The 14561-nt window shown below is 36.7% G+C and overlaps 1 protein-coding gene across 2 annotated transcripts in view; it reads left to right on the forward strand.

Annotated features, from left to right (window-relative positions):
• Nucleotides 1–14561, forward strand: part of TRIM24 (tripartite motif containing 24) — a 91167-nt gene that overhangs the window by 26513 nt on the left and 50093 nt on the right. For both annotated transcript variants that reach the window (XM_007466598.1, XM_007466599.1), the window contains exon 2: nt 11907–12025. In XM_007466598.1, the coding sequence (XP_007466660.1) occupies nt 11907–12025 (119 nt within the window). The remainder of the gene's footprint in view (nt 1–11906; nt 12026–14561) is intronic.

Genomic DNA, 14561 nt, shown 5'->3' on the forward strand with positions numbered 1-14561 from the left:
TGCGCGTCCGGAGCCTGTGCTCCGCAACGGGAGAGGCCACAACAGTGAGAGGCCCGCGTACCGCAAAAAAAAAAAAAATAAGGAGAGTAACCTTGATACTCCCAATATCATTATTAGCATGGATGGACAACTAAAATAGCTATTATTTCCTAGTGTTCTAGTACAAGTCCATCTTCACATTTACCCCCCAAAAATGTCCTTTAAGTTGTTTTGTTCAAACCAGAATCCAGTCAAGGATTAGCTATACAGCATGATATTTGGATATCATATTTCTTAAGCCTTTATTAATCTAGAATAGTTCCTCTTCTATCTTCATTTCTATCATTTGTACTTGGTGGGGAGAACCAATCAGTTAGATTATAAAATATTTTGCATTCTGGATTTGTGTGGTGTTCCCTCATAGGCTTTTTAAGTCATTCCTCTCCACTAGTAGTTTAGTTGATTAAATTCATGTTAAACCTTGTTAGGTAAGAATACTCCAAAGAAGATGCTATATACTTTGTATATAGTAGTTTGCTAGTTTTTGTGTTTGAAAAAATGTATTTTTGCAAAAAGAACTTTTATGGACAGAAAAATAAAGTTACTTAGAAGGATAAACCACAAACATGGTTTAATAAAAATGGTTACCTATAGGAAGTGGGGTAGATGGAATGAAATGGATAAGAGGGTTAGGGATGGGAGTGAAATCTGGTATACTTTCTAATACAGTTTTTGACTTTTGAACCATGTAAATATTTTACATATTCAAAAATAATTATATTCCAAAATAAAAAAGTAAACTTTTAAAACTGAAAATATTATTTCTTTATCTAAAGACACTAAAACAACTTGGAATAGAAGTTGTGAGAGTGGATACCCTTGCCTTCTTCCAAATCACACCAGAAAGCATTTCATCATTAAATATGTTAGGTGTAGGATTTTCATACATGGTCTTTATCAGGTTGAGGAAGTTTCATTCTATTTCTAGGTTGCTGAGAGGTTTTTTTTTTAAATCTTCCATGAGTGTTGAAATTTTCAAAGATGATCATATGGCTTTTCTCCTTTATTTTGTTAATATAGTGAATTACTTCAATTGATTTGAATGCTCAACCAACCCTTCACTTCTGTAATAAACCCTACTTAACTGATGTATTATCAATTTTATGTATTCTGAATTTGATTTTCTGATATTTCATTAATGAGATATTGGTCTGTACTTTTCTTTCCTTGATTTTAATATCAGGGTAATATTGGCCTTATAAAGTGTCCCTCCTCTATTTTCTAAAAGAATTGTTTAGAGTTAGTATTATCTTTAAATGTTTGATGGGATCCAGTGGTCCCTTTTAGGTCTAGACTTTTCTTTATGGGACAGGTTTTAAGTACGAATTCAATTGCTTTAATTGATATATTCAAGTTCTCTGTTTCTTCTTGAGAAGATTCTGATAATTGTTTCTTTTAAAGAATCAACACATTTAGTCAAGTTGACAATATTCCCATACTTTTTTAAGCTCCATGGAATCTGTAGAAATGGCCTCTTTTACTTTTGATTTTGGTCGTTTTTTTTCTTTTTCCTTGATCAGTCTAGCTAGAGGTTTATTAATTTTTCCCCCACCCCCAAGAACTGGCTTTGGTTTCATTGATTTTTTTTTTCTTTATTGCCATTTTCTTTCTTCTTCATTGTATTCTGCTCCTTATAATTTCCTTCCTTCTACTTTTTTTGGTGGATTGATTTGCTCTTCTGGCTTCTGGAGGAGAATGCTTAGACCATTTGTTTTTAGACCTTTCTTCATTAACACACAGGTTGGTTGGAAGTAAGTTGTTCAGTTTCCAAATATTCGGAGGTTTTCCAGTTCTCTCTGTTACTGATTTCTGAGTTTATCTCATTGTACTCATGGAACATATTTTGTGTGTTTTTAGTTCTTTTAACCCATACTTGGATTATTGCCCAGAGTATGTTATATCTTGGTGAATATTCCATTCACACTTTAAGAATATGTATTCTAACATTAGGTGTTCTTTAAACATCAATTGGATCAAGTTATTTGATTCTTTTGTTCAAGTCTTTTATGTCTTTACCGATTTTCTGTCTGTTGCTCTATTGATTACTGAGAGGAGAGCTGAAATCTCCAACTGTCATGTGGATCTGTCTGTTTCTCTTTAGAGCTGTATCCGTTTTTACATGATGTGTTCTGACATGTTAATTAGGTACTTGAGCATTTAGGATTATATGTCTTGGTGAGGAATCAAGCTCTTTATCATTATACACTGTCCTCACTTTATATCTGGTAATAGTTCTAGTTATGTAGTCTGCTCTGTCTGATACTATTATAAAGTCCTCAGGGTTTCATATGCTTATTATTTGAATGTGTATCTGTTTCCATCCTTTCATTTTTTTAAACCTGTGTGTGTATTTAAATTGCGTTTCTTGTAGGTAGCATCTAATTGGGTCTTTTGTTATATTCACACCCATATGCTTAAGTAGCAAGCCATCAATGGTATTGACAGGACCATGGACAGAGCACTATTTTGCATTATATAGATCCTCTCCTTTTTCTCCCATGGATGTTGAAATAAGGTTGCCTGACTGGTGGTGCTCCATCTCATGGTCCTATCCTTCAACTCACTTATGTCTGTGATCCACAGTGTGTAATAAGAGGCTTTGAAGCCACATACGTCTCTTTTATGGAGATGGGCAAAGAGTTGCCAGCCATTCCTAGTACTTAATTTCAAAGCATAAGCCCTGCATTATGCTTAGGTTTAGACACTAAAATTTCACAAAGGAGATAGCAAATCATATTTACATCTCAAAGCCCCAAAACTGTAAATATTTAATTCGTAGAATAAAAAGAATAAAACCGGATCCTAGTAATTTTAAGTCCAGCTACTTTTATAAATGTGTAATTTATGATCTATCATTAATCTCTTATATCAGTCATGTTTTTATGACCTTATAATTAAACATCTTTCATGATTTCTTTTGGCAAGCACAGAAACTTACATATAACTTCAACAGTCCTTTTCCTTTAAAATACAGATAAATATAATACTGAATTGTTAGCTCTTTCAACTTGATTAATAAATAGTTGATTTCCTTGTTTAGCTTGTTACCAGCACATATTCTGGCAACAGCAAAGAGAAGCAATTTGTACCATTTGTACTAGTCTGTTTGCTTTACTATTTCTCTTGAATTAAAGTTGACTCCCTGCTTGCCTTTCCGATTTCAAATTTTCCCTTTTCAAAAATGGGAACTTTATTATGTTTCTGCAGTATCCCCACCCTTTCCAGGATAGTGTGTCAAAGAATCACTTTCTTCATATAGGCATTCAGGTATTTACTGTATAATATGCAGTGCCTTATTTTTTCTTCTACTGACAAGGTACATCTTGAGCTTGGGAATGAAGTATGGGTAAAGATGCAAATTTGAGATTTACCAACGTTTGGCTTCATTGTTCCTTGTTAGGCTGAGGTACCTCTATGACTCAGAGTTCATTTGTGAAAGTCTTTAGTAGATGATTTGAGGGAATGAGGTAGGTGAGGTTGTGCTGGTCCTTTCAGAAGGAGTCAACTGTTACCTGATTTTAATTGGGGGCATAGAGTATGATGTACAGGTTTACCAGGTACCAGCCCAACATCGTTAGGCCCTTTTTATACATTTATTAATATAATCCTTATAACAGTTCTGCCTCAAATTTGTTCTGTTGAGCATGGAATACTTAGCACTATAACCAGAGCACAATAAGTTCTCAATATGGTAACCATTATCATGATTATCATGTACTGTTACTTTACAGAAGAGGAAATAGAGGCTCAGAAAGATTGTTTAGGGGATATAGAACAGTCAATAAAGAGGAATAATATAGGTCTATATAGCTTTAAAGTCCATGCTAGATCCTTTTTATTTAAATAGTTTCCATGTAGAATGTACATAAGATGGTACGCAGAATTCAAATTCCAGAGTTGCCAGTTAGTAGTTGAATGACCACAGGCAAGTCATGGCGCTCAGTTTCCTGATCTGTAAAATGGGGATAATACTTAATGCACTAGAGCTGACTAGCTGCTTACTAGTCCTCAGGCTCTCTTTTAACCCTAGACTGGGCATGAGGTTTCATTGGCTTGCAACCTGTTTATCTCCATGTGCTCTTAGGCCTTCGAAATGGTTTGGTTCAGGAATAGATGGGCTTGAAATTAGTATTGGAGGGGAGCTGCTTATCCTTTCCTCCATCCTAGGCATAGCCTAGCCACTGTCCAGAATTTTGTGTTCATCATTCCCTTGTTTTTCTTTATAGTTTATCAGCTATATATGCTTTCTTATATATTATTTTTGAACTTTGATAGTATAATACATATTCTTCTGGGACTTACTTAACATATTTTTGAGGATTCAGCCATCTGTAATTTACATGCATTGATTTTATTGCTGTATAGTGTTCTATTATTTGAATATACCACAGTTGTTGATGGACATTTGGATTGTTTCTACTTGTGGACTTTTCTGAAAAATGGTGCTATGAACATTGTTGAGCATGTTTCCTGATGCTGAAGAGTTTCTCCATGGTGAAACTGTGGATCACAAGGTGTGTGCATCGCTAAGGGAGTTCATTCACTCATTCACCAAATATTTATTGAGTACTGCTATGTGCCAGGTACATGTTTAGGTGCTTTGGAATATCTGTGAACTAACCAGACAATTTACATTTTACTTGGGATAGTCAGACAATAAACAATAAATATAAATAAATGAAACTGAAGGATAACTGCCAGAGAGAAAAGAATTAGAGCAGGATTAGGGGAATCTGTGGTGCAGGAAGGTGGATGGGGGTGCAGGCATCATCAAAGGTAACATTTGAAAACAGACTTAAAGGAGGCTATGCACCATTTAAAATTTTTTCAACCCACTAAATAACAGAAAAAAAAACATGGCCATTAAGTACACAGTGATGAATGACTGAAGAAAATATCTACACACTTCCCACAGAATTATTTTTCTTTAGTTAATCAGATTTTAATCACTCTAATTTCTAAAAGGATATATTCCAGATGCTGATCTCTACCAGTCTGTATAGAGGAACTTTAAATGTGCTCAGACTGGAACAGAAATTACATTTTCCCACTAACTTTTCCTGGGTAACAGAGTATTGTTGAGCTAGCATTTATTTGGGTTTAAATTCATTTAGGTCAAACTCACCACCATACGTAAATGGGATTCTTTCTTTTTTTTTTAATGTCTTTATTAGAGTATAATTGCTTTACAATGTTGTGTTAGTTTCTGCTATACAACAAAGTGAATCAGCTATATGTATACATATATCCCCATATCCCCTCCCTCTTGAGCCTCCCTCCCACCCTCCCTATCCCACCCCTCTAGGCTTCACAAAGCATCCGGCTGATCTCCCTGTGCTATGCAGCAGCTTCCCACTAGCCATCCATTTTACAACAAATGGGATCCTTAATTCGTGGACTAATATCCTATCTGTCAAAATGATGCAATCTGTGAACCCATGGCTTTCTAAGACATTTTTGTAAAGTGTGGTAGTACACTGCACTCTGGGGTCAGTCAGCCATGGGTTCAAATCACAGCTCCACTACTGTGTGACCTTGGTCAAGTTAATCAGATTCTCTGATCTCCATTTCCTCATTTGTATGAGGATAAAGCAGTACATATAAGGAGAGCACTAAATAAATGTTTTTAGTTTTTTTTTAACTTTTTATTTTGAAATAATAATAGATTCATGGGAAGTTACAGAGAGATCCTTTGTACCCAGTTTTTTCCATTGATTACTTCTTATATAATTACAGTGCAGTATCAAAACCAGGAAATTAACATTGTTACAGTAGTGAGTAGAGTGTTTTTGTGTGTGTGCGGGTTTTTTTTTTTTTTTGGCGGTACACGGGCCTCTCACTATTGTGGCCTCTCCCGTTGTGGAGCACAGGCTCCGGACGCGCAGGCTCAGCGGCCATGGCTCACGGGCCCAGCCGCTCCGCGGCATGTGGGATCTTCCTGGACCGGGGCACAAACCCGTGTCCCCTGCATCGGCAGGCGGACTCTCAACCACTGCGCCACCAGGGAAGCCCAGTGAGTATAGTTGTAATGCAACTTTATCACATGTGTAGATTCATATAACGTCACAATCAAGACGCAGAACTATTCCATCACCAAAGCTCTCCCTCTTGTTACCCGTTTATCGTCAAACCTACCCTCTCTCCCCACACCCCGTTGTCCCTAATTTCAGGAAAAGTAGTAGTCTGTTTCCCATCTCTATAATCTTGTCATTTTGAGAATGTTATGTAAGTGGATCATTCATAAGACCTTTGGAAATTGGCTTTTTAAAAAACACTAATGCCCTTAAGATCCATCCAGTTTGTTGCATATATCAATAATTAGTTCCCTTTGATTGGTGACTGTTATCCCATGGTATGGATGTACCACAGTTTATTTAACCATTAACTTATTTACAGAGATTTAGGTTGTTTCAAGTTTTGGGCTAATATGAATAACACTGAATTACGATATTTGTATTCAGATTTTTGTGTGAACCTAAATTTATTTCTGCCCAGGAATGAGATTGCTGATTCATATGATAAATGTTATGTTTAGCTTTTTAAAGAAACTGCCAAACTGTTTTCCACAGTGGCTCTATTATTTTACATTCCCAGTGGGAATATATAAGAGATCTAATATCTCCACATTTTTTGTCAGCATTTGGCATTGTCACTACATTTTATTTTAGCTGTTTTAATAGCTCTGTGCTGGTATCCCATCATGATCTTAATTTGCATTTATTTACCTGATGGCTAGTGATGTGGAACATCTTATGTGCTTATTTGCCATGTGCATATCCTTATTGATGAAATGTCTCTTCATGTCTTTTGCCTATTTTCTAATTGGGTTTTTGTTTTTTTGAGTTTTAAGAGTTCTTTATATATTGTAGATATGAATCCTTCGTCAGATCTGTGTTTTGCAAATATTTTCTCCCAGTGTGTCGCTTGTCTTTTCATCTTCATAGGCCTTTTGCAGAGCAAAAGTCTTAAATTTTCATGAAATCAAATTCATCCGTATTTTTCTTTTATGGATTGTCTTTGATATGTCTAAGACCTTCAGCAAGTCTTACGTCCTTAAGATTTTCTCCTGTTTTCTTCCAAAGATTTTATAGTTTTATGTTTTATATTTAAATCTGATCCACTTTGAGTTAATTTTTATATAAAATGTGAAGGTTAGTTTGAAGTCCAGTTTTTGCCTATGAATATCCTGTTGTTTCAACAATTTGTTGAAAAGTCTTTCCTTCTTCCAAAGAATTGTTCTCATACTTTTTGTCCAGAATCAGTTGCGCTTACTTGTGTGGGTGTATTTCTGGGTGCTGTATTCTGTTCCATTCATCTGTGCATGTATACTGCCAATACTACCCTGTCTAACTCACTATATGTAAGTATTAATATTGGATAGTGAGTCTTCTTACGATATTTTTCTTTTTCCAGACTTGCTTTAGCTATGCTAGTTCCTTTCCTTTTCCGCATAAATCTTGGAATAATCTTGTCTATATTTACAAAGAGATCTAGCTAGGATTTTGATAGGAATACACTAGCCTATAGATCAGTTTGGGGAGAATTGACATCTTTACTGTGATGAGTCTTCCAATCCATGAACACAGTATATCTCTCATCAGCATTTTGGACTTAATCAGTATAAAGATGCTTTTGCACCTCTGTCAGAAATCAGTTGGCCCTACTTGTATAGGTCTGTTTCAGGTCTCTATTCTATTTCATTCATCTGTGTGTCTATTCTTTGGTCAATAACAGGCATTCCTGATTACTGTTGCTATATAAGCCTTGAAATTGGATAGAGTGATTCCTCCGCTTTATTCTTCTTTCCATTATCGATTCAGCTATTATAATGCATTTGCTATTTATTTATTATTTATTTATTTATGGCTGTGTTGGGTCTTCTTTGCTGCGCGTGGGCTTTCTCTAGTTACAGCGAGCAGGTGCTACTCTTCGTTGTGGTGTGCGGGCTTCTCATTACAGTGCCTTCTCTTATTGCGGAGCACGTGCTCTAGGCATGCAGGCTCAGTAGTTGCAGCATGAGGGCCTAGAGCGCGCAGGCTTCAGTAGTTGTGACCTGTGGGCTCAGTAGTTGTGGCACATAGGCTTAGTTGCTCCGCGGCATGTGGGATCTTCCCAGACCAAGGATCGAACCTGTGTCCCCTGCATTGGCAGGCAGAGTCTTAACCACTGTGCCACAGGGAAGTCCTTCATTTGCCTTTTAATATAAATATTAAAGCAATATTGTCTATATCTACAAAAAAAATATTATTGGGTTTGTATTAGGAATTCTGTTAAACTGGTAGATCACATTAAGAATTGACCTCTTTACTACATTAGTTATCTCTATCCATGAACGTTGTCTCTCCATATATTTAGATCTTTCTTGATTTCTTAATTTTGTAGTTTTCAGCATACAAGTAATATACATGTTTGTTAGTATTTCATTTTGTTTACAGCTGATTTCCATGTAGTTAAAAAGGCTGTTCAGGTTATTTCACATTTGTTTGTGCCTTTTGAGGAATTGGTCCATTTTACTTATATTGTCATTTTGTGTGAGTAGTGTTAATATTTCTCTGTCATTCTTTTGCTGTCTGTATGGTCTCTAGTGATACCCCCATTTTTTGTTCTTTATGTTTGGTAAGTTGTGTCTTCTCCTTTGTCTTTGTCAGTCTTGTTGGAGGTTTGTTAATTTTATTGACCTTTTTGAATAACGAGCTTTTTGTTGAATTGACTTTTCAGTTTTCAGTTTCATTCGCTTCTGCTCTTATATTTACTATTTCCTGCCTCCTGTGAGGCAAAGGTTGAGGTCTAAGTTCTACTTGCTGCATCCTTTGATATCCTGAGAGGGAGGCCCTCCTCCTTACTGGTCAATGGTGTGGAAGTTGATGCTCCCACCAGGCCTCTGTTGATACCTCCCTGGCTAGTAGGGGTATGGGTGCCTACTTACTGCTTCCCATGTGTTCTTCATTGACACATCTAAGGAGTGGGGATATAGGGGCGAGGGAGGTTACTGGTAAATAGCGATAAAAGTCCAGACTTTCCACTACCCTTCAGCATGGAGGTGGAGGGGTACCTCATTACTGTCCTGGAGTTACAAGCTCAGGCTCCTCACACAGTCTCCACAGACACTGCTGGGGGCCTCATTACCACCCAGTGAGGACCAAAGCCCTAACTCCCCACCAGGCTTCTCTGACACAGCCAGCAGGAGATGGTTGGGGCACCTGGTTTCTGCTTGGCCAGGGTAGAAGTCTAGGCTTCCCATTGGGTCTTTGATGGTGGGAGAGGAAGCACATTTTTTTCTGTGGTGTTTTGCTGGAGTAGTTTTCTTTCTTGCCAGGCTGCCCTTTTCCTGTCCTCTGGATAAAGGGAGCAGGCTTTTGTGGACTTTTTTTTGTTTACACCTGTTGATATTTCTGAGATGGTAGCTTCATGAGCACCTACTTTGGCATATATGAGGCTAAAAGAAAACCCAGTGAACTCACCATTGTCATTCCTTGGGTCCTGAGGTCTCTAGACAGTCTGCCTCCTGTCTACCTTTCTCAGTTTTATGTAGAATGTCTAGAGTCTTTAGCTGTACTTATCTGGAATAAGGAAAAACATGTTTCCTCAATCTTTCTATTTTGTGAAATGCATTGTCACATTTTTACAGATTTTAATTACTAATTTCTTGTCAGTGCTGTGTGTCAGGTATATCTTCTCCCAGTCCGGGGCTTATCGTCTCACTTTCTTCATGGTAATCTTTTGTCTAACTGTACTTCTTAACTTTAATGAACTTATTCATCTTTCTCTTATGCTCTTGCTCTTTGTTTCTTTTTTTTTTTTTGCGGTACGTGGGCCTCTCACTGCTGTAGCCTCTCCCACTGCGGAGCACAGGCTCCGGACGCGCAGGCCCAGTGGCCATGGCTCACGGGCCCAGCCGCTCCACGGTATGTGGGATCCTCCCGGACGGGGGCACAAATCCGTGTCCCCTGCATCGGCAGGCGGACTCTCAACCACTGCGCCACCAGGGAAGCCCATTGCTCTTTGTTTCTTGATTGCGAAATTTATTCCAGCTCTAAGGTTACACAGATACTCTCCTGTATTTCCTCTTGAAAGTTTTAAAGTTCTAAATCTATCCTATCCAAAAGAATTTTTTTTGAATTTTATTTTATTATTATTTTTTTTACAACAGGTTCTTACTAGTTATCTATTTTATACATATTAGTGTATGTATGTCCATCCCAGTCTCCCAGTTCATCCCACCACCCCACCCACCCCTGCTTTCCCCCCTTGGAGAATTTTTTTTTTGAATTGAGAGATCTGGTTTCGTCCTTCTCCCACTGTAGCAAACTATAGCGCCCCCTTTCCACCAGCTTCTAGTGCCACATCTGTCTTGTGTTTCTGGTACGTATATTCTGTTCCATTTTTGTTTATCCTTTCATAATATCACACCATCTTAATTACCATAGCTTTATATGTTTACTGTGTTATTTGTTAGACATGTTTCCCCAGCTTGTCAAAACTCTATTGCAATCCCTGTTGGTATTATTATTAAAAACTGCATTGAATGTATAGACATGTCTGGGGAGAACTGGCATCTTTACCATCAAGAACATGGTGTTTTCATTACTTAGATTTTTTTTTTAATGATTCTAAATATAGCTTAACATTTTTCTACACAATGGCCTTATACATTTAAAAAATTTTACTACTAAGTACTTTTTTTGTTGCTATTGTAAAATAGTTTTTTTAATTAAAATTTTTGTTTATTGCTTGTATATACAAATGAAATTGACCTTTGGATTGTGTTCATTCTTATGCATTTCATTTTGAATAAAATGTATCTGGGAACCTTACTGCAGTCTCCTTGGTACAAATTACTCCATCAAGTTTATATTAATTTTTTTAATTTAATTAAAAATTTAGATTTTAATTCATTCACAATTATTAATTATTTATTGTTTTACCAAGCACTATGAAAGATTCACACCCCACCCCCACCCAAAGGAATACTATTTGCACTTGATAAAGGAAGCAGATTGGTGTTTCTGAATCAAGATTCAGAACAAAAACAAACATAAACAAAATGGGTATGTCTGTGTTCCACTTTCAGAAATCCTGATTCCATAGGTCCAGAGAGATCCAGAACTCTCATTCTTTTAAAGTCTCCGTATGATTCTGTACATCTCTATTTGAAAAACACTGTGAGAGAAGTTGCTAAACAATAAAAAGAATAGTCAGAAGGATATTTATTTGGAAGGGTATCTCATTTAAAATTATGAGCACTTATTCATCATTTAATATACTAGTGTGGGACATATACACATACACATCATATGTATACACACACGTGTGGGTGCACACACGCATCTAAAACCCCTGTATATACATAAATTGAATTGCTTTGTGTTAAGTAATAGGTATGAATTTGAAGAGAGTGGACATTCACAGAATCCATTCACAGTTTGGATGAGATGTGTTGGGTTAGGACTCAGTATGTATAAACTTAGAATGTGAGCTCATGGATATAAAGAACAGAATTGGTGGTTGCCTGAAGTGGGGGTGGGGGGGGCGAAATGGGTGAAAAGGGTCAAAAGGTAGAAATTTCCAGTTATAAAATGAGTTAGTCATGGGGATGTAATGTACAGCATGGTGACTATAGTTAGGAATACTGTATTGTATATTTGAAAGTAGCTAGAGGAGTGGATCTTAAAAGTTCTCACCACCAGAAAAAAGAAGTTGTAATTGTTCATGGTGACAGATGTTAACTGAATTTTTGTGGTGATCATTTTGTGATATATACAAATATCAAATCATTACATTGTACACCTTAAACTAATTTTAATGTTATGTCAGTTATACTTGAATTTAACCAAAAACAACTTAGAACACAATTTTGTCTTTCCCAGTGGGAGTCATTCGATGTCCAGTTTGCAGCCAAGAATGTGCCGAGAGACACATCATAGATAATTTTTTTGTGAAGGACACTACTGAGGTTCCCAGCAGTACAGTAGAAAAGTCTAATCAGGTAAGTGTATTAAGTCTTGAATCTTTTGCCTCCTCTTAATGAGGCAGCCTGAAATGCTGGAGAACTTACCATGCATTTGGTTGGTTTGTCTCAAACATATCTTTTAATTAATTTCAGATGTCCCCTTCACCTTGCTTGGCTTTCTTTTTCCTTCCTTTTAACATATTTGCTGGATAAACTGGGTTGTTAGTCCAGTAGAGTTAGCCTTATTCTGAATTTTGCTGACCTCTCCTTAAGTCATTTAACATGCTTCCCTGTCTCCTGTATTTTGTGTAAACTGGTGATAAAAATGTAGAGGCTGTTTCATAAGAATACTTTCATCCATATGTCTGTGTGTATTTCAAGCAGGAAGCTTATGATGTCTGCTTGTCTTTTTCCTGATGTTAATGGCGTTAATGAGCACTGCCAAGATTCCATATTTCATTAGGACTTTGAAAAATGGTGACATTTTCATTCTGTCATTCCCCTTTATTTCTCAACTGGAAGAGAAAGAAAAAAGCTTCCTTCTTCTATTCTTAGGTTATACAGGAAAGGTGGTTAAATGCTTGATTCTTTCACTTTAGTTTCTAATTATTAGAGTAGTGACTTAGTTTCTTAGCATTCTTCAGAGGTGACTAATGAGTGGTGTGTACGTGTGTTTATTGTTTTGAGCTCATGGATTTTTAACATAAAATGTGTTGTAGTTATCCTTATTGGTGCTCAATTTGTGCCATCTTGGCAGTGAGGATTCCTGAGCCCTTTTGATACAATCGCAGTGGCACTGTTATCTCCCTTGCTTTCTGTTTTGACAAGATATTGTTCATTTTCTGTTCTACACCTGGAACCAGCAGGTGGTTGGTTCTTCTAGGAGCCTTGGTTCCTTTTAGTCTGAAATGGTATTTAGAGAGCACAATATGGATACTAGGGGCGCTCATCACCATTGAGTTGGTCATTTTTCTAGGACGTTGAGGAGAATGATTTAACAGATACTTTCTATTTTAAAAAGAGAGAAAGGGAAAATATAACAAGTATATATTGACATTTTGAAGTTGAATCTAGCATTGTAGATGTTCACAGAAAACTCAAGCAAACAGGAAGCCAACTAAGACGATCAAGTCCCTTTTTCCGCTGGCATTGCAGTCTTCCTCCAGCACCACCTATTGCTGGAATCTAATGTGGAGCCAGCTCATTAAGCATAATTGAGCCTTGCAGAGTAAGAGTATAGAAGAATTGAGTTAGTACTGGAAGTGGAAATTATAGCATGATCTCTGTCAAAACAGAAAACATAGAAGACAATAATTACTATATGTATGTACTGGAGATATTCAATCAAATCATCATGTTTTAAAGTTACTTGAAATAAGTAATTCTTCTCTATATGGTTAAGCCACCCACTTGATAGGCAGGTTCATTAGTTTCATTTTGCTTTTGTTTAGAGTTTTGTTTAGGGCTTTAGTTTTTTTTAATTTGAAATTTGTTTAACTACATATAGAACATTCATATACTGGTTCCAAAATAAAATCTATGAAACAAGAGTATATTCAGAGAACTCAAACTTCTATCTCCATCTCACCTACCCCTCTACCTTATTTTTGCTCTACCTTATAGCTAACCATTTAATTTCTTTTATGTTTTATCCTTACACTTTTAATATTATTTTATAATCTAAGTAATTTTATGTTATTTTTAAGATTCAAGCAAATAAGTCATCCCATCCCATCCCATCCTCATCTTTCCTAGATAAGCAGTGGTATGATATGCTTTAACACTTTGCTTTTTTACTTTTACTTTTTATACTAGAGGTCCTTCCTTAACATTATGTATAGAAATCCCATACTCCTTTTGCCGCATAATGTGGAGATTAAGTTTTAGGTGACATACTTATAGAGGTGATAGTTGAAGCCGAGGGAGTAGGTGAGACCAATCCCTAGACCTAACAAAAATCTACAGAATCAGAGGAGAAAGAGTAGTGGCGGGGTCCAGAGAGGCAATCTGGGAGATAAGAGAATCTGGAAGGGTTAAGGAATCCAAATGATTTCTAGGAAGTAAGAGTCAGTGGCATCAAATGATGTTAGAAAGGTAGAAGACAAGAACTGAGAAAGGGCAGGTTTTGGTTTATGGAAATATTATCCAGGTATTTGGAATTTGGCTAATGTAAACCACTGACTGAGGGGAAAAATTTTTTTCCCAGCCACAAATGATATCATGAGGACTGCTTATCTGTTGTGTAACCTTAATACCTGTTCTCAGAGAATATTGCCACCATCTACACAGTTATATAAGCTGGAAAAAAAGGTGCTATCTCTTCTTCATTTCATATCCAGTGCATCCTCCAAACCAGTCAGTTTTACTTCCCAAATCTCCTTCATTCATCTCCACTTCTACCACGGCAAAGGGCTCCTACCTATCTCTGTGCAGAAGCACTTGCCCTTTTTCTAATCTCTTCTCTACATTGCAGGGACAGTGATTTTTAAAATGCACATCTGGCCATGTCACTTACTTACTTAAAAGCTTTTAGGAGACTTCTGAGACAAAGACCAAAATTGCCACATGATCC

This window comes from Lipotes vexillifer, unplaced genomic scaffold (assembly GCF_000442215.2).
Source record: "Lipotes vexillifer unplaced genomic scaffold, Lipotes_vexillifer_v1.1 scaffold71, whole genome shotgun sequence".
Classification (NCBI taxonomy): Eukaryota; Metazoa; Chordata; class Mammalia; order Artiodactyla; family Lipotidae; genus Lipotes; species Lipotes vexillifer.